General features: G+C 41.5%; 3 protein-coding genes across 6 annotated transcripts in view; all 3 read right to left on the bottom strand.

The window, feature by feature from the left end:
* The window catches only part of myh11a (myosin, heavy chain 11a, smooth muscle), a 38,141-nt gene extending 24,559 nt beyond the window's left edge, over positions 1–13,582 (bottom strand). For 3 of the 4 annotated variants that reach the window (XM_083979869.1, XM_083979866.1, XM_083979868.1), the window contains exons 1-3: positions 6,866–7,038; positions 3,069–3,432; positions 2,073–2,229 (exon numbers count right to left, since the gene is read on the bottom strand). In XM_083979869.1, the coding sequence (XP_083835995.1) occupies positions 2,073–2,229; positions 3,069–3,410 (499 nt within the window). In that variant the 5' untranslated portion in view covers positions 3,411–3,432; positions 6,866–7,038. Of the gene's footprint in view, positions 1–2,072; positions 2,230–3,068; positions 3,433–6,865; positions 7,039–13,478 lie in introns of those variants that run through there. The other variant, XM_083979867.1, reaches the window with a different exon arrangement.
* cep20 (centrosomal protein 20) lies at positions 13,220–16,374 on the bottom strand. Its single transcript, XM_083979900.1, has 4 exons — positions 16,326–16,374; positions 15,412–15,609; positions 14,241–14,325; positions 13,220–13,734 (listed from the first exon to the last, which is right to left on the bottom strand). The coding sequence occupies exons 1-4, from the start codon at positions 16,351–16,353 to the stop codon at positions 13,605–13,607; spliced, it is 441 nt and encodes a 146-aa protein (XP_083836026.1). The 5' UTR covers positions 16,354–16,374; the 3' UTR covers positions 13,220–13,604.
* A 665-nt stretch (positions 16,375–17,039) lies between these two features.
* The window catches only part of abcc6a (ATP-binding cassette, sub-family C (CFTR/MRP), member 6a), a 29,036-nt gene continuing 25,868 nt past the window's right edge, over positions 17,040–20,207 (bottom strand). Inside the window, exons 26-31 of the mRNA XM_083980633.1 lie at positions 19,867–19,968; positions 19,630–19,776; positions 19,359–19,517; positions 19,025–19,191; positions 18,702–18,896; positions 17,040–18,391 (exon numbers count right to left, since the gene is read on the bottom strand). Of these exons, the coding sequence (XP_083836759.1) occupies positions 18,283–18,391; positions 18,702–18,896; positions 19,025–19,191; positions 19,359–19,517; positions 19,630–19,776; positions 19,867–19,968 (879 nt within the window). The 3' untranslated portion in view covers positions 17,040–18,282. The remainder of the gene's footprint in view (positions 18,392–18,701; positions 18,897–19,024; positions 19,192–19,358; positions 19,518–19,629; positions 19,777–19,866; positions 19,969–20,207) is intronic.

The raw sequence follows: 20,207 nt of genomic DNA, 5'->3' as shown, positions 1-20,207 counted from the left end.
ACACACTATCCTGGGCCGAAGCAAGTGTATAAAACGCCCACTAAGTCATTTCCAGCTGTGCAGGGTCTTCTGCAGAGACAGTGTGATGAAGTGGAGTCCAAACACCAATCAATCCTCTCCCTTCTTGTTTACTCACAACCCTCTGTTTACACACCATAGCTCTAATGGTAAATACTAACATTTCCTGTGTACTGGCCTGGTAAAATCCTCACATACACATGTTAGTGACTGCTGCATTCTTGAAGTACGAGACTTGTTAAACATTATGCTACATCATCTGAGAACCTTAACAGAATTAGGACATGTATACTGACAATAATGCCAACACGTCAGGAAATGGAGTGTTTTCTTAACATCTGGGCTGATGCTATACAGTCCATCTGTCCATAGATTAGAGATGGATAGTGTTGCAGCTGCACTTCTCAACCTTCTCTGTTTTCTTTTCACATGATTAGTCATGTATAGAAACCACCAGAGACCTGTCAGACATCATTTGAATACAGAGATCTTAACCAGCAAGAAACAAACAAACCTAAAAGGCCAACAGTGTTAGCTTTCATAACATATCAACAGACATATTGTATAACCAGTGTGTATGTTTAAGCAAAACTTCTTATGAGGAACAAGGACAAGATGTGACAATATTTTTACATACATACTGTAGCGGTGTTTCAGAGCAGTGATCTGTTCATAATGATGAAATATTGGACTGTTTTGAAATAATGGGAGGGAAATCTATTTCTATCAATAACAATATAACTTATCATGAGCTGATTTAAAATGGCTGAAGGAGGATAACTGACATCAAATTGATTGCTTGAGTAAATCATGATTTGTTATGCAGGGTTTAATCTTTTTATGGCGTTGCCATGAAACCACGATGGTTTGGTACTGGATGATCCCTCTTTCTCTTGAGCTCTCTAAACAATTACTTCCTCACAATTACTTAAAGTCCTGGCTAAACATCCTGTTTCGTTTGGGAAACTCAAAATTCAAATTCAAAGCAAAGGCACAGGCTCCAGCCCATTTAATGGGACCTTTAAGGAACTCCCTCACTCACCCAAAGGACAAAGTCTTTGGTATTTACACTGGCCAAAGAGAAGAAATAAAGTTAGACGATATACACGAGGAGGGGTAAAGCTGCTGGAACAGGAAATGCTTTACTGCTCTCCACCCATCTCTCAATCCAGATGTCAACCCCTCTGAGAGAACATCCTCACGTCAACATTGAGTCCAGTGGGCATGACCCGCTGGAGGCACAAGAAACAGGATTTTGTGGGAAAGCGGCCACTCTGAAGTCGTACTCCAGCCGGGTGAACTGAGAGCAATTTACTGTAAGCACAACTCTGCCAGCTCCGCTTTCCACTATCCACACCTCTACGAGACAACGACTCTCAAACGGTCCATAAAGTCCTCTTTCAGATTAAATCATGTATTTCATTTCAACCTCATTTTGTAATGAGCTTGCAGCACACAGATGGAGCTCTGACATTTTGGCTTTTGGACTGTACATAATAATGAAGACAGTTCTGCATGTAAATCCATCTTGTGTCAAATGGTGTTTTTTTATCAACCACTTTGCGAACATCAAAGTGCCAAAATAGAAAATACCACCAGCTGTCATCACACTGAGTCAGACTTTTGACAGCTCATACAACAACTCACCAACACTTAAAGCCTCCAGCCAACACTTTGACACAGATCGTTTGAAAACTTGTGAAGTCAGCACCTTCCTTTTGCAGTTTGCTTTGTCATGTGTCAGAGCTGCCAATGTGTTTTACACCAGCTCTTGTGTTGCTTTGCCCTGCCTTAGTTTGATATGACTGATTCACTTTATTTAATGATGCTGCTCAGTGGGAATTAAAGCCTAGCTCAGCATGCAGTGGGTGGGCCGACACTCTGGACAGGTTATCATTCCATCACAAAGTAAACCGAACATGGAAAAAAAGCATAATTGTGAAAAAAAAAGAGTTACATTACTCATCCACCTGATCTGAATATCTTGTGAGAGTAACCCACTGGAAGAACACATCAACTAAATTGTGTAAGGCAGAGGAATGTGAAAATCCTACCTTGCATCATGTTTCTGTAGGCGTTATCAGTGATGGAGTAGATGTGGGGCGGGACTTCGTGTCGTTTCTTCCCTTTGTACATGTCAATGATCTTCTCTGAGTAGATCGGCAGCATTTTATAGGGATTCACCACCACACAGAACAGGCCAGAGTACGTCTGAGAGAACACGCCATGACAAAGAAGGGGATTAGTTTTTCTTATTTTGTGTCAGAAGGCTGAAGCATGTCAGGAAACTTAAGTAGTTATACATATATGTATGTTGTGTAAGTAAATACTTTAAGGTTCTTTTTTTAAACAACTTTATTTAAGGCATTTTCAGTTATAGACAAAAGCTAACGAGTACCCTCCCCTCCTCCCTCCCTTGGGACAAAGAGTACAAAAAAAATGCAATTAAAAAAAAAATGCAAATAAGTGTAACATCAATGGGCTAGTCAGACAGGTTGACTAGAGAAAGTACCAAGATAACATGATTGGTTACAGATTAAACTCTTTACATACTCCTACTTTATGCTTTTTATTGTGTTTTTATTGTGTTGTAGTTGTATTGGCATACTTTGGCACTGTACCAAGTCACTAGATAAGCTTTTGCTTCTCCCGCTTTCCCTTTCGGCCATGTGTATTGTATTACTTGATGAAGTGTGATGATGATGATCTAATGGACATGCCCGAAATAAACAAATTGATTGACTTTAAGCGGGCATGGAGTCATTACAGTCCATGGTGCAATGCATTATTAATAAAAAGAGTGTGTGTATCTATGTGGATTGCGTGAAGCACTGTTGTCCAAGACAAATTTCTCTCAGGGGACAATAAAGTTGATCCTGATCCTGATCCTGAAGTATAAAAATCCAATATTGTAGGGATGCAATAGAGTCATATCAGGATGTAGCTTGGCAGGTTAAGGCTTGGATTAAGGATTACTGATGTAGTGTGTATTGTTTTGGTGTGAGAGAATGATTTAGTGAGCGTTGACATGTTTTTTGGTGCATACTTACATATATAAGGCCAGAGAAGTACCTCTCGCGGAGATTGTGCAACACAGAGGCCTCGTTCAGGCAGGTGAGCTCAGCCATGTCCTCCACCTTGCTGAACTTGGGTGGGTTCATCTTCTGGATGTCATCCTTGTTGACGGTGGCCTTCTTCCCGTTGTCAGCCAGCTCCACCAGCACCTCGTCGCCGTGCTCCTCCTTGATACTAGCGGCCTCGAAGCCATGTTTCTCCGACGGGATCCACACCAGCTTCTTGGCTGCCCAGTCGGCCTGCGCCATGGGGCTGTTCAGGAAGTCTTTGTCAACAAAGAGGAACTTCTCATCGTCGACTGGGGCCTTCTTAGACATCTTGGATTAGGTCAAGGGCCAACTGTTGGAGGAGACAAATGAAGCGAGTGAGTGAAACGTAATGGAAGCAGAGACGGAAGGGAGGTAGAAAACAAGGAAGGAAGGAAGGAAGTGATGAAGGAAAACACAGAGGCGAGTGGGAACAAAGACGGCAGGTGATAAATAAATATGAGGGCAAGAAGAGAGGTTTCAAAACAGTGTATTGTGCAGGACATGGCACTGCAGAGATGCAACAGTTACACTAAAATTGTAATCAAAAACATGATTATAACAAGAATTTCATTATACATCAAAAGATTTCATTGAATCCTTGGTGCAACAATCCTCTTTTCTTGTGTTGTGTTGTGTTAATGTGTACAGGGTTAACTACAGTACACATGATGAGACTTCACTGGTAGGACACATGTTATAAAAGTGTCCCTCTGTGTGTGGACGTAACTCAAAGAGTTAACATGTTTCATCCTTTGGGGAGTTCCACAGTGAGTCCTTCTCACAGACCTCCACCCCCTCTCGACCCTACACTTTCACACATGCCACCAGGGAGATGCACAAACAATTCCCTACCTAATTTAGATGGAGAGATTGAGGCTGGGAAATTGATTTTAATTAACTCAATAACAAAGACCCGTACATTTTGTCAACAGCTTCATGTGAAATATCCCCAAAAAACCTGTAATGCTTGCTGCCATGTAATCATACACAATCATTAAGTGATTACTTAATTGACAACATCCATTTTCTTCCATGCCTTTCCCCCTCCAGATCCCTCTCTCTCTCCCTGTCTCTGAGCTCGGAGGCTTCAGTCTCGTGCTGTGATGACCATATATGGGCCCCTTGTCTGGAGCAGGACTCTTTTCTGCGGACCTAAACAGCAAGGCAAGTGAACTCCCAAACAAAGCCCATATAGGGAATAGTATGTCTCCTGCTGGCCTCGTCATTTACTCCAAAATGATAACAGTGAGGGAGAGAGCCTGAGGGGGGCCTGGAGCTTTAACTATCATGCTTTGCATGGGCCCCTAGCGGCCCATATTCATTTTTACATGCAAAAGTCAGTGGCTATATTACGAACAAGTGTCTGGGACTCTGCCATGTCTGGGAGTTCTACCTGCAGTGGGAGGGGGGAGATGTAAAGATGCTAACGGGGATAAATGCAGATACTGTACCTGCACCTGACTCAGACTGAAAATCAACAAGAAATACAGTGCAGAAGAAAATATTTTAAATGTATCATTATGTTCTGCACGACTCCAACCACGGTGTGTCACTTCAGATCAGCCTCTGGACTGCTGAGTAGAAAACGTAGTGGTTCTTGGATTACATACAATGAGTCACCTCTGTTTGGGCCTGTTATCCCATCCCACCTCCACCTCTGTGGACACTGAGACTGGCGCACACTTTGATTCAGTGGGAACTATGAAAATAAAGGCCACCAAGTTTCCTGAGAAAGCCTATAAATGCACCCGAGGGAACCAGCAAAGCCAAACCACCCAGAAACTGGTACTGAGAGATACTGTATAAATATTAACCATAGACAGAGACACACACTTTGCTATTTGCCAGAAAAACTATCGAGGCCCGAGTCCGGTGAACTGAGGGAAATAAGGAAGGGACCAGCTGATACTTGGATGATCAGCTATTTCTGCAAATCAAAGTAAACGGACTCTTCTTAACCTCCCTCCATGTAGATGTACAGCCGCCAGCCGGTCAATGCCCCCCTCCTTAACCCCCTTTAACTCGGACCACCTTAAAACCTTTGTGAAGCCTCCACTCTGTTGTGTCAACACGGCTCTGTACTCAGCCAGCGCATGATGAAGACAGGTGTCTGAAGTGGGGTTGACAGAAGTTGCCATAGACTGACTGGAAATCTGAAAGGATGACAAGGGGAAGTGGAGGGGAGGGGCTCACAATAGCTCATTAGAAAGACCACATTGATCATAACTCACAGGAACACTGGGGCATCCACTGCAACACGCAAACTCTCTGACCCGTTTAGCTCAATGTAAACCATCAAGTCCAAACAATATTGCATTTGTTAACATTAGCAAATCTTCCACTATCATTAACTGTTGGCTCATGTTCCTAAACAGCATCACACTCAGGCCGAGAAGCAGTAATGAGAACAGAACTTATGATGAGTCCAATATACAGGACAAGAGCCCCAATCAAACATAATAAACAAGTGAAATTTCACCCAGGAGACTGAGTGACCTTTCTATTTGTGGGTGAAAGAGGTTGACCTGCAGGGCCTGTGAATGATTTTACTCATTTCCTCTCTTGGCTCTTTCACAAACATTCTTCCTGTTATCATCTTGTTAATAACCTCGACACATTGGGATTTTCTATCCCTGTGCCATGATTAGCATTATAACATGAGAAAAATAATCAAAAATCAGTGATGACAGCACTTAATTTGTCCCATTACAGACAATTAGTGTGCTTAGAAACATGCCAGTGAATGCAAAACTGTCTGCTTAATATGAATACAGCAACCAAATCAATAACATTTCAAATTCATGTGAGGAAAGTCTGCGTGATAAGACAAGGTGTCATTTCTATAGAGCAAACATGTTTGCTGCTGTATTTCATCACCTCAGGTATCTGCTCCTGATCCATTTTTTCATGTTCTGTTGAGCAACTAAGAAAGTTTGCTTTCTCAAGGGTCCATGTCAATGTTATGCAAGAGATTAATGCTAAATGTTTGTTTGGGCTAACAAACATTTCAACGCCTGAAGTTCAAGTTCACATGTATGGCGAGAACAAAAAACACAATGACATGTGTCTATGAAGTGGGCGTTAAATAAACTCCTTCGACACCATCGCTGATGAGTTTCAGTGGTGAATGACGTGTGGGAAACTGTCAGCACTGGGTTTGTCTGCATCTTCAGGCTTATGTGAAACAGCTTTATACAACCATATTTGGAAAGCAGGAAGCGCCACGGTTACCACAGAAATATTCAGATTTAACTTCCTTACACTAAGCTGCAGTGCAAAAAAAAAGAAAAAAAAGCTGCAGTGCATCTGAATGCAGCCTAAAATTAAACACACAAATGAAAGGTTGCATTGCCTAAATGAAAATTATTCATACATACTTATACAATCATTATCATGGAGGTAACATGCTTGGACAGTTTTTAAGTTAGTTTCTTCTTTTTTCTCTCTCTCTCTTTTTAAAAAAAAAAAAATATGCAAATAGCAAACACAAGCTCACTTTTTAAAAACTTTTCAGCTCGGCCAGTGTGTCAAAAAATGATTATGCATAGGCTTACAAGCACAGAGGTCCTGCTTCAGTCAGAATTCAGAGAGAGAGAAAATGTAACAACGGCACGACTCCTCTTCCTCAGACGAGTCAAAGTTAGCAAACTGTGGAAAGGATGCGGATTGACAAGTGCACCTTCAGCATCACCACCGGTCCAACGACTCTCTGCAGTAGGCTAAACGATATAGGCTATACTTACATCAAATGAAGAAATTTGTGTTCAGGGGAGCTTTGGGTTTGGAAAGTCAGGGTTTGGAGCTGCCGGCGTTGACGAGGTACTCCAAAACGAACAGTCCAAATGACCCCCGTCAAATTGACTGTCTTACCATTTAAACTGCGCACTGTCGCTAGGGTGGAGCTGCACGAGCGGCCCTCCTCCTCCTCCTCCTCCTCCTGCTCGAGACCAGCGGCAGCATCCGTCCGCGGGGCAGGAGGCAGAGGACATGCGCACCGCGAACACCAGCAGGTTAAAAACTCAAGAGGGAGTCAGAGTGTGAATGGAGACGAGCTGGGCAGGAGAAAGAGTGCTGTTCATACAGTGACAGAAGTCACTTTCTTGTCCTGACTCTTCATTGTAAACTGGAACATACTGTGTGTGCGTGTGGGTTACAAAGGGATGACAGCGGAGGGATCTATATTTTCTTGTCACTAACTTGCTTTAGCTACCTTATACCATAGACTGTAAAGCCTTATACTCCCAATGCACATTTTTTTAAACAGAAAAATAGATAGCTACATATTAGCAAAAGTTGGTGGTGCTAATGCTAAACAGAACAGAACAGGTTTTTTTTTTTTTTTTTGGAGACAAACAGGACATATGTATAAAATAAATGGCACAGCAACAGAATAGTACTAATTCAGTTTTTAGACATTAAATCGAGAAAAGGTTGGCAGATTTGAAAAAAAAAAAAAAGATTTCCTCTTTAGCAGATATAATGTAGCCTACCTAATTTTCTCCAAGTGTAATACATTTCCCAGTTCTCTCAACCACATTTCAAATGTATGAGCCCTTTCAGATTTCCAAGACTGCAGCTTTCTGGCTAACAGTGTTGAAAGGGAAATAGCCTTAGCTTCACAACTACTTTTCACACTATTTGGATTGGCCACCCCGAACAACATGTTGAATGGGTCTGGGTTACATGGATGATTAAAGGCCTTAGTGAAGAACTCAAACAAGCCACCCCAGAGTGATTGTAGCTTATGACATGACAAGAATAAGTGGAAGAGTGTCCCTTCTTCACTTTGACACTTAATACATTGGGATGACACATCTGGAAATATTTACTCCCACTGCACATATGTAACTGAAAGGACAGTCAGGAGCATTAGCAGCAACACATATTTAAAGTATCAATATAGGCCATCAGTATTAGAGGATACATGTTTGGGGTAATGGTTGATTAAAAAACAGATCTGAAAAAAAAAATACAACATCATTTTTGGGTTTAGTTTTTATGTGAAATATAAGCTTTTTAAAAAAAAAATTGTATTATCTCTATGAACCTCAAACTGTTGAGCTCCAAAGACATTTAGATGACACAGCCATGTATGGGGTAATTACAATGAGCTATCTGCTAATAGGAGTTATCTATGACATTAAAATTGTTTATGTTAGTAAATCAGTGATAATAACTATAAGCAATATACCAGACAGTAAAACAACACAGACGGTGTTCATTCTGCTGCGTAATGAGTATGTTTACTTTTGGTACTTGAAGTAGATTTTACGCATACAGTTGCAGGAGAACAGGTGTTGCTAATAACATTAACGACAGCTCTGCTCTGTTCAGTGAGTCCTGACCATCGGCCACGTCCGTAACCATGGAGTCAACATTGGGGGGGACCAAATCTCTCTCTTTCTATACTGTAGGCTATATATAGTAAATTTGCTAACACATGGGATACTTTTTAATTTTAATTTTTTTAAGCAGAAGTAAGCGATCCGGTGGTTTTGGCTAACTTCTTGTCAGCCGATAGAGTTAGCAGTCCCCGCCCTCGTCCCTACGTCACCACATTCACGCGCATCCCTTGGCTGCACACACAGAGAGGACCGCCCCTTTATGCCGTTCTCTCTCCTCATTGGATAAAGGTTGTAGGATACAAGGAAAGTTTTCTCCTCAGCTTACAGCAGAGCAGAGTGACTGACAGACCCGTGTTTTGGACCAAACACTCTATATAAGTGATTGCTGTCGGAAGATAGAACTATTTAAGACTTATATTAACACAAACATTCCGCTTACTTCTGCTTTAATCAGCTAGCTATATATTGGGGGGGGCATTTTGAGCATATCTGAATATTGGGGGGGATGTATGCATGTATATGGTAATTATGGCCTTGCCATCGGCCGTCCTTACTGCAGCATGCCAAAATGTCCTCTGTTAAAAAAGCCCTAATTGGATTTTTTTTCACTATATAATTAAAAATAATCACATGATAAGCTGGGACCCCTAGCTAGTTATACCCTCTCTCCATTTCCACACCCTGTAGGGTTAGATTATGCAATCAGTTTTAACTCCTCATAAGGAAAACCAGCTGTCCCCAGCACAGGAATCCCCCTTTTCTGTACCGGCTCCAGAGAGGTTTCCCCCCTAATACACATAACTCACGGCCCGCCCGCATAATCAACGTGGGTTTCTTTGTGCATGTGTGTGTGTAGTACGTCCACATGAGTGTCCTCTATCGTTACGCACATCACACACATTCCACTATCACAAACAGCCGCCCCGCCCCCCTCCATCCCTCCTGTTTCCAGCTTCTGTCCAATGGAACTTCCTATATAAGGACACCGTTCTGTTTGCTCCAATAAATCAAGCTGCGGCTTGATAGTTGGGTCTGTTTTCTGCCAGAGGCACAGCACTGAGCTGTTTGTGTGTGTGTGTGTGTGAGTGTATGTGTGTGAAACCTGATGACGGACCAAAGAGTGGAGGACCTCTAGGCTACCTCTGCCCAACATCAAGGGGTGGGGGGGCAGGGCAGTGTGGATGAAGGAGTGACCAGGGCCGAAAACTCAGGAGGCAGGGTGAGAGACAAGGCAGAGGGAGGCAGGCAATGAAGAACATGACAACGAAGAGGAGGAGGAGGAGGAGAGGGAAAGGAAGAAGCAGATACACTGAGCAGAGAGCAGTTGCAGTGTGTGCCATATAAGGACAGTGGGCCTGTACGGAATCTCGGCAGCTTTCCGCATAACTATCAAACACAGGCGAGCCCCAGTGACTAAATATGGTCCAGCAGCAACAGCATTGTCCAAACAAACAAAGGTGCCTCCATGGAAATGACTTAGGTGAGCTGTGACAGAGAGGTGCTTTATAACTTATCGATCAATGCTACCCTAAGGTAACAATGGGAACATGTGCTGACTAGAGGTGGCCTACACAGTGCACTCTGCTCCTGCCTCACTAACTGCTTGAGCTGAGTTGAGATTCACAGTCTCGCCCTGAGGAAACACAGACGGTGTATCTGAGAACATCCATCTCCTAAACTCTGAGTCAGTGTTTTTCTCTCTACCCAGCTCCGCGCAAGAATATTAGAGGATCATGACTCGGCTGCTGTCAGGGAAAAGGTCACTTGTATATTTTCTCTTTGCTGTGATGTAAGATGGTCCATGTGAGGACACAGGAGGACAGTCGTCTCCAACTGATATACTTGAAGGGTCCTTAAGTTTTAGCCAAAACCCCTCGCCTTCCCCCCCGGTTCTCTGAGATGAAGAATAATGTCAACGTGATTCCTCGGAGCAATTCATAAACCTAGGAAAAAGTCTGCAGTGACAGGAGGAGAGGAGGTGGTGGGAGTGAACATGGACAAAAAGTCTGAGTGAAGGATGCTGAACTCAGTAATATTCAGTGAATCTCAACTGTAAACTTGAAGTGTATTTTGTATTGGACACAGTTATAAACTAAAGAATGAATTATACTGACTGGATCAACTTTATTTACACAGCTAGATTACTGAACTTGCAGCACTCACATTTCCACAGTTCACCACTCACAACTAAAACAGAACAGCTTGTACCGTGGCACAACGTGTGGACTGTCCATCAACATAATGTGAATGTGAATTCACAGGGAAATCAACATGGACTGTAATGCAGAGATCAGTCACGTAAAATATGTTAAATGTTTTCCTCCACCTCATGTCCATAGATGGCCATCTATTGGAGAGAAAATATGTTTATGGATCCGTTTGACCCTCGTGGAATGCCGTTGCATTCTAATTTGAGCCCCGGGGGCAAACATCAGTTGACTGCGCTGCAGTCAAAAGACCACTACGTTCAATACTATTTATACAGCTGTCCCTTTTACCCGCAACTCATTTATACAGTGGAGGCGAAATGCTACCTATTACAGGGCAAACCGCCAAATGAACAATCGTGTGCCATTGTTCAACTTCCTCCGCTTATATAGCCATTTTCAAGAGAACACTCACGACTGGTGCCAATAAACTAGACGCCCCCAGGGCCACAGCCTTTAAGGGCAAATAAGGTTTGCTCCAAGTAAGCAATGTAGATTCAGACTGTTCCAGATGCAGCTCACTGTGACATTATCATCTCTAATGGGAGGGAGAAGCTATAAATTAGTATAATGTTACATCTTGTTCGAAATGCACTTCAGGTAGAGGATTACATTTCATTTTTCACAGCTACTCCCTCCATCAGAGGCACGGGCAGGCACACTAAAACACACTGTGTGCTCAATATTATGATCTCATTCTTTCAGTGAACTAATCTGAGCGCTATGATCTCACCTATTTAAAGCCTCTACAATCAAGAATGAGAGATGTGGATATGTTAGAGGAGAGAGTTCAAATAAACTTTTATAAAAGTACAAAATAACTTTAGACATAGATTAGCTTAGAGATGGTGGAAGATGTGAAACAGAGTGCGCAGCATCGGCGATCTGGCCCGAGAGAAGAAAAAGGCAGACCCCGTAGATAATCAGTTCCAGAAACTCAGGGGTCTAAGTTGTGTGAGATAAGCAAGTGAAGTTCCCTTAAATGGCGAGAGAGGAAGTGAGATGCAAAAAGTATGTGGTTGTTGCAGTAAGACATTTGCATGACCAGCACAAGCTCTGGGGTGCATATGGTGGTGTTTTTTGTATGGTATTTGTTTTTTGTATAGACCATTATGATTAAATATGTCATTTTTTTCATGATTTCATAGTGATGATACTGTAGAAGTCTAGAGGCGACCTCATTCAGTTCAGCATTAACATGTGGACCATTTGCTGCATAAGAGCAAGTTAAGACATCTTCATAATCACCATAATAATAACTAACCTGTTGTATATTGCTGAAGTAGTATTGGTAAATACACTATGACCAACTCAAGGGCAAGGGTGCAGGGGCAACATGGGTGGGTGTGGTCGCACAGAAATACACAATGAGTGCCAAAAGGTTCAGACAATCACAGGAAGGTCGGTGAATTTTAATTTAGGCCACTTTCAGGTGCATGCTTTATTTAAATGGCCTTATGATAAAAAACAGACAAAGCAAAAGCTCAAGAGCTCACCTCACTTAACTAAGTGTTATATGTTTATGAAAGTCCATCTGCTCATGTAGTGTAATAGATAAGTGTCCTGTAAGTGTCTATTTTAAAAGCTGAATTAGAGCTTATTTATTGTGGTCTGTGCTGCACTTAGGACAACTAAAATAGAACATTTTACTTCATAACAATTCAGACCTTTTAATGCCTCCTTGTTTGGATATAAGATTATCATTATCACTTTCACATTTACAGCGAGTGGCTCATTTGACAGGTGCTTTTTATCCAAACTGACTTAGACCTGTGAGACATCACCACAGCCTCAGTGCAGTAGGAGACCTAAATGTAAATACTGGGTATTGTATCTGTTTATAAGTGCAAGGTGATCAGCTACAGGGATGATTCTCCGATAGATTCTCGAAGATAGAGAGGGACGCCCCTGCTCCTATAACGTTTGGTAGCTTGCTCCATTGTGGACTGAGATCGTCTGTTTTTTGTTTAGCCTGTATTTTGGCACGTTGACCCATTACCATAATCCCTGTAGGTTTAGGAGGAGTAGGTTTGTTACCTTTAATTTTCGGTGCAAGCTATTTTTAGAACGGCGGAGCAGAACTGCGAGCTGCTCAGAGCTGCTCAGAGCTACTGTACGCTACGGAGGCTCATGGGATTTCTTCAACAACTCCAAAACACTCTGGTGGACAAGTTATGACCTGCACATTCACCACGCTATGAAATAATAACGGAACATTACGAGACGGAGTTGTTTCCGCCGTTCTAAAAACAGCTTGCACCGACAATTAGAGGTAATGAACCTACTCCTAAAACTATAGGGATTATGGCAATGGGCCAATTTGCCAAAAATGTTGAACTATCCCTTTAAAGTAGATTAGGTCAGGATCCATAAGTCATTCTGATGAGGCATAATGCTGTAGAAGTGGTTCAGGTCAGGTTCCAACAGAAAACAAGGAATCAGTGTTGGTCCTCTGGAAGGACCAGTCTTCAGCTGCGTCTTTGATAACACTGCCACCATGTGTTCCCTAATAAGAACAGCACTTCACAAATCATTTAGATTTCAGTGTTGTGTACCAATATAAAACATTTATTATTAAGAATTCAAAGACAATATTAAAGTATCAAACATTTGTAATGAAATAAAAGAAGACATCAAGGAATGTAATCTCAACCTGCCTCTGTCTAAATTATTAAAAGAGTGAGGATAATGTAAGCAGTGCCACCGTGACTGATGCGGATAGTAATCTCATCACATAAAAAGGCCATATGAGGTCATTTGGCAACTTAAAATGCAAATATTTCCTGCATTAATATCTGTCTTACCAGAACTCTTGTAGTCTGTATCGTCGGAGTCCAAAGATATGCTGCAACATTTAATGTCATTGATTGAGAAAGTTGAAGCATCTTTTCAGTCCATGCTATTCCAGTATTCAGTGCATTGTCACTTTTTTAAGCATCAGGTGCAGGCACTGTGTTGCTGGCAGCGGGGGCCGTGGGCAGAGAGGCACCCCGCAGAAACACCTTCCCTCCGTTGTCGCTACTGTTCAGGAAGTGGGACACTAAGCCATAGAGAAGAGGTCTGGAAAGTAAAAATGTTGGAAAATCAGAACTTGTAATTAACATTTTTCGCATTTTACATTCTCTCTTTTTTGGATCCAAAGTCAGAGACAAATGGTTTGAACTGATAAAGCCCTGGAGCAGAATCAAACCCAGGACCTGATGGTTATGGTGGTACATGCTTTTTCCAGTTGTTTTTATCATGTGTTGTTGAGTTTTCCCTGCACACATAGTGTGTGTAATAGGACAATCTGCTGAGTCACATGTGCTTAACTAAGACCCCCCAGAGAAATGTTAACTTTCACAATACAAACTGGATGTCGTCATGTTTTTCCAAAGCAAGGGGGGGACGAGGTGAACTAATTCAAAGTCTTGAGATATTTCAAAATCAATTACGGATGAATCACAGAGCTGATGAAATTATCATAACTTGATCCTACCACCAGAGAGTTCAGTAAGTCTTTGAACTCTGCGTTGGACGGTAAGACTGTTCAGCTATTTCCCCAAAATCCTGGCCTACTCACTTACACAGACTTGGAGCTCATATCCTCCGCGACTTTCAGCTCACTCGCCAGGAACTGTCTGTCCAAGGGAGCCTCAGGCTGACCTGATTCTGGGAAAACAAACCGTGCTGAGATTAGAGGTAGCACACTTTGCTCTGCAGTAATGACTGCTTTCAAAACAACAGCTGGAATATGAAATATAAACATGTGATTTCACATGAAAACATTTCTGTATTCAAAACAATGGCGCTGATTAGCTGATTGTATATCTGTGTAATATATTGCTCTGTTTACAGTATATGTTTTTGTATTTTGCTTTGCCTGTATCAACAGTATGTTGTGAAGCACACTGAGTTGTCTCTGACAGTAAATGTGCAATATAAATAATCTTCTTCTATACTGTTTTACTCACTGAGCAGAAAGTGACCCAATCAATAAAGTTTGAAAGAGGATAACCCACACATACAGCTCTGGAAAAAAAATGAAGAGACCAAGTCCAAAACGTTGTTAATAAATCAGCTTCTCTACATGTGGCAGCCATTTGATTCCAGTGTCTATTGAATTTCAACACAAGGACATCTTATTCTACTTAACCAGGCACTGATCAGCTGATCACCTGAGCCACATCATATTCAAGATTATAAAAACCACTGTTGAGATTAAACATTGAGATTATTCCACCACAGTGATTTCTGAAATCTTCCTAAATTAAAAACATTAGTGTTGTGTTTTTTAAATGACTATGAACTTGTTTTCTTTGCATTATTCAAGGTCTAAATTAAAACATGGGAACTTTTTATTATTATTTTGACCAGTTGTCATTATCTATAAATGACCTCAATGGCAATATTCTTATTTCAAATTTGACAGAAATGTTGTCAGTAGTTAAACAGAATAAAACAAAAGTGCTCCTTTCACTCAAACTCATTCCTATAAATAGAGAAACTGAACCAGAACCAGAGAAACTGATCATTTTAAAGCGGTCTCTTATCTTTTTTTTTCCAGAGCTGTACATACAGTAATGTAGTGTTTTAATCAGAATACCGATATTAACCAATCAATCAATCAATCAATCAATCAACCCTTGTCTAACACTATTCTGTGATCAGATCACCATCAGTGTGTACTCTGTGGTCATGTCATCCCCCAGTGTGTGAAAATACAAGCTGCGCAACGACTTTTTAATGTGCACCCACCTGCTGTCAGTACTGAGGCCGTGTACTTGTACTTGTTGAACTCCAGGTACTCCCGGATCAGCTCGTTGATGAGCAGGTTTTCGTGGGACAGCGGCGGCCGGGGCTCGCGCTGGTCATCCAGGGCGCTGAACACTTCCGCCCGGATGCGAGCCTTCAGCTGGCCCAGCACCCCGCGGGACTCCAGCGTCTCTCTGACGGCTGAAATGTTCACATTGTGGCGCAGTAATATGAGATGTAAGCAGGTTAAAGCCCTGTGCCCTGTCTCTTTATATGTTAATTCAGCTAATGCCTGTCCTGGCTGATGGTCTTCTCTGCAGTAAACCAGACCTCACTCAGTAATTGGTCATTTTGACGAGTCTTTGATAACTGACAAAGCTACAGAGCTCTTGACACATGATTTATATAATTATAGATCATTAAAGACCACTCTTCACATCGGGATACATATTCAAACCGATTTCACCCATTTCCCCACAATCTTCTTCGGCCAAAACAAAAGTCACCAAGCTACAGTAGTGTTAGCTAAAGTTTGCTGCTAAGTGTTATGCTAAGTGTTGACTGCACTAGCTCACGTTTGTGGACAATGGAGAAACCCTAACAACATAGACATGCGTGATATGTGTCATATTTTAGCCATGCCGAATTAAAATGTAGATTTTAACGATAGAGGCGGTGGTGAGTCACTTAGGCTAACACCTGCCTCACTGTTGGGGCTGATGTAGTTTAATAAAATGTCTTGTTTTTGAATGGAGAACCGGAGGTGCCATGTTATGTTCAAGATAACGTTGGTTATCCAGTGTTGCTGGTCGTGGACCATTGTGCAGCGGCTTGGTCCTTGTTATTTATTGATTTATCTTTTATTTAAAAGTGGAGAAAGTAGTAAAGGTATAAAATCAAGAAAAGTGAGCGCTTACCGCACTTCAGCTCGGTGATGGTCGCCATTGCAACAAGTGTAAACAAACGACAATCTGCTGCTGCTCATACCAGAGCAGAGACTCCCCTGCCCTCTAGTGACCGAGTTCAGTAACTACAACTAACTGCTTCATCAAAACCCCAAAGTGTGTACCGGTATTATCAAAGTCCTTATATTGATTATTATTAAAAGATCTCAGATCTCACGAGGTAGCCTATCTCATATAGACTCATACTCTATATAAGTTATTGTTACTGAATTTGGATGCTGGAGCTTCACTTCACTTTTCAGGATTTGTAACAACTTGATTGAAAGTTAATTTGACACAAGTCCTTATAGCAAAGTTTTTTTTTCCATGTCTTAAAATGTGTTTGTAAAGGATCTTTAAGCTAGATTTATATGCCTCGCTCGACCACATCCTTAGTGCATCAAATGCACCAGGGATAGAAGTGGAAATGTCAGTTTATAGCCTACACTAACACCATTCCTTCAGTCATATGTGCTATAATTTAAACTTGCCTTGGTCACTCTGCAGCATTTAAAAAAAAAAAAATCAAAAACATTTTGTTTCTATATTTGAATGTGTTTCCTGAAGGTTTATGCATTTTATTACACCCTCCTTTAAAAAGACACCTTTATAACTTCAAATAAATTTTATTTATCCAGCATGATGTATGGAACAAGACAGTACATTAACAGTAAATAGTCAGTGAAAAAATGAACAAGCTTGTTAAAAAAGTATAAATATAATACAATCCTCAAAATCTTAAGGACAATTAATACATTTTGTCATTCGACATAAATAAACTATAGGATTCCTCTCAGAATATATTGTCTAAACCAGTAAGACAAAAACAGTAAATGCCTCTTCTCTTTGAAAAGTTCATAAGGTTCTTTCCTTGGATCGAGAGTAAAGGCCAATGTGGACTATATACAGTCTGTCATGTCAGCACCAAAAGTACAATATTGATTTTTTTTTTTTGCTCTATGAATGTGTGTATGGCCTGAGTTATTGTGGTGGAGGCAGAGAGACAATCACACAAAGATTTATCACCATTGTTTTGAAGAGGCATTTTCTTCATTCATGGTGGTTTTCACTACCGGCATCAGGTTAAATCTGACCAGCAAGGTCCCTATTGACTTTTTATATGTTTACTTTGACAGAAATAAACAACAGCCACAACATAGTTGGACAGTTGCTAATGCCTTGGCTCACTTCAGTGTTTTCCTCTTTTTCTCTGACATATAAAAACTCTAAATTGGCTGCTTCAAGCTCCAGATTTTGAAGACTGCTAAAACCTCACTTCCCCTGCATTTGCCAGAGTAAACCTTTTGAAGGTTAGTGTGTCAGAGTATTTCCTGTCCCAGTTCCTGGGGCAAGAAGGCAAAAATAGATTTCTATCAATTTACAATGACAATAGTGCCTCCTTTTTGGTATATAAGGCTGAGAAACGTATGAAAAGTAAACATCAACATTTAAGCCTGAGAGAACATCAAAAAAAAAAAAAAGTCATGTGCTTTATAAACACTTACAAAAACTACAAAAATATAATATAGCTCCCGTTCAAAGAGAGAATGAAAATCCTTAAGATTTGTAGTACTTTTTCATCATCCTTTGGCTTAATCCTTTCATGGAATAAACTGACTCTTCTACTCTATATACAATATTTATAGCTTGGAGAGACTCTCAACAATCAACTCAAGCTTTCTTTTTTTCTCCTTTATGCATCATCTGAGGTTAACAATGCCTCTCAGGACAGAGTGTGTGTGTTATAAACCAACAAATATTGTAGGGACTGCATCAGCAGCTGCTCTTGAGATTCGTCAGCAATGCCCCCGTGGAGAGGCGCTTTGAGCTGCCATAAATCTTGGAATGGCCCGATTTAACATGCGTTGGAGAGCCACACGGATAAGGTGCCACATCTGTACACCATGAGTCTACGAGACGCAGCGAACGTCTAGACCAGCCCAGCTTCACGGCACATTCTGTAGAACTGTCCCCGCTGTGTGATGAGGTTGGCTGGAGAGTCCATCTCAGAGATGTGGCCTCTGTCCATTACAATCACTCTGTAGAGAAGCAAAAAAAGGAAGAGGAAGGAAGATGGGTTTTAGTTATTGATTATTGATTAATCGGCTGCATTAGCAGTAATTTCTTTAGGAAATAATAGATTTTTTATTTTAAAAACTATTGCAAATGTAATCATTTTCAAGTCCAAATGTCTTCAGGTCACAGTGATAAGAAACAAAACTGAATTTTGACATTTTTAGAAGCTGTTGCCACTAAATATTTGATTATTTTTTTGACTCTCAGGTTGGTAGTCTATTTTCTGTCATTGATTAAAATGCTGAACCGACAGTGTTGTGGATTATAACATACCTTGTGTAGTCCATGATAGTGTTAAGGCGGTGAGCAATGGTGAGGACAGTGCAGTCTTCAAACTGTGTGCGGATTGTGGACTGGATGAGTGTGTCTGTCTCCAGGTCTACAGCAGCTGTTGCCTCGTCCAAAACCAGGATCTTGGTTTTCCTCAGTAAGGCTCTGGCCAGGCACACGAGCTGGCGCTGACCCAGACTGAACAGACAAAGGAGGAGTAAGAGATGGATGGTTAAGTTAAAATCATGTATTAGAGAAGGACTGTTTTTTGTATCTTTATGACAATTTTTTGGGAACTAATTAGGCAAAACATTGTTCTTATGTACCTGAGGTTTTCTCCTCCCTCTGAGCATTCATGGTTGAGTTTGTCGGGCAGGTTGGAGATAAAGTTTTTGAGGTGAGCGAGCTCTAATGAACTCCACACCTCCTCATCGGTGTAGGTGTCAAAGGGGTCAAGGTTCATCCGGAGGGAGCCTGAGAACAGAACGGGGTCCTGGGACAGAGGACGGCAGCTGTTATTCAACACTGTCCAGATTGGCAACAGGATTATTACAATTTGTTATGGCCTTTTTTTTTTAGATTGGATAAGGATTGAAAGTATTGCAAACAGTTTATATGATGAAAGCCAGGGCTCGGTTTGTGTTATTACTACTGTCGCACCTGAGGAATGATAGTAATGCGTGATCTAAGGTCATGGAGTCCGATGTCTTCGATGTTGACACCATCTATATAGATCTTTCCCTTTGCTGCCTCTAAGATTCTGAAGATTCCCAGGGCAAGTGAAGACTTCCCGGCTCCTGTTCGACCAACAATGCCGACCTGTGAAAAGAGGTTTGTAGTCAGGGTGCTGCAATTTAAGCACTTCAAGTGATCCAGGATTAAGACAGGTAAAGATTTCAAATATTGTTTTGTATCACACAAAATGACTCACCTTCTCTTTTTCATGAATATGCAAGGTAATGCCTTTCAGAGCCAACTCGAGGCCTTTACGGTACTGCAGTCCATAGTCCTGAAACTCTATAGTCCCTGTCTGGGGCCAAGCCAGGGGCAAAGAGCTGCCTTCTTTACTCCAGCTAGCCTAAAGAAGACAATTACAAGAGGTGAGCAGAGAAGGAAAAAGTGTTGGTACTTGACAGTGACTGAATGTGTGTGGGGCCGGAGCACTGACCTCTTTCGCAGTGTCAGCGTACTCACTGACTCTCTCCACAGAAACAATGTTGTTTTCTACGTCAGTCCAGGATCTCACAATCCAGCTCAAGATTCCAGTCACCTGAAATACCCAAGATGATGAAGTTAATCATAAATCATTCTTATTTTCTGTACCGAGAACGTCTCTGTTGTTGATATGATGGATCCTGGCGGGACATTAAAGGGACAGTTCAACATTTTGGCAAATTGGCCCATTGCCATAATCTCTATAGTCACAACAGTAGGTTTGTTACCTTTATTTGTCGGTGCAAGCTATTTTTAGGTGGAGCAGGGCCGCGAGCTGCTCAGAGCTACGCTACA

This window comes from Trachurus trachurus (assembly GCF_905171665.1).
Source record: "Trachurus trachurus genome assembly, chromosome: 1".
In the NCBI taxonomy this organism is placed as follows: domain Eukaryota; kingdom Metazoa; phylum Chordata; class Actinopteri; order Carangiformes; family Carangidae; genus Trachurus; species Trachurus trachurus.
This window is presented reverse-complemented; position numbering and strand designations above follow the sequence as displayed.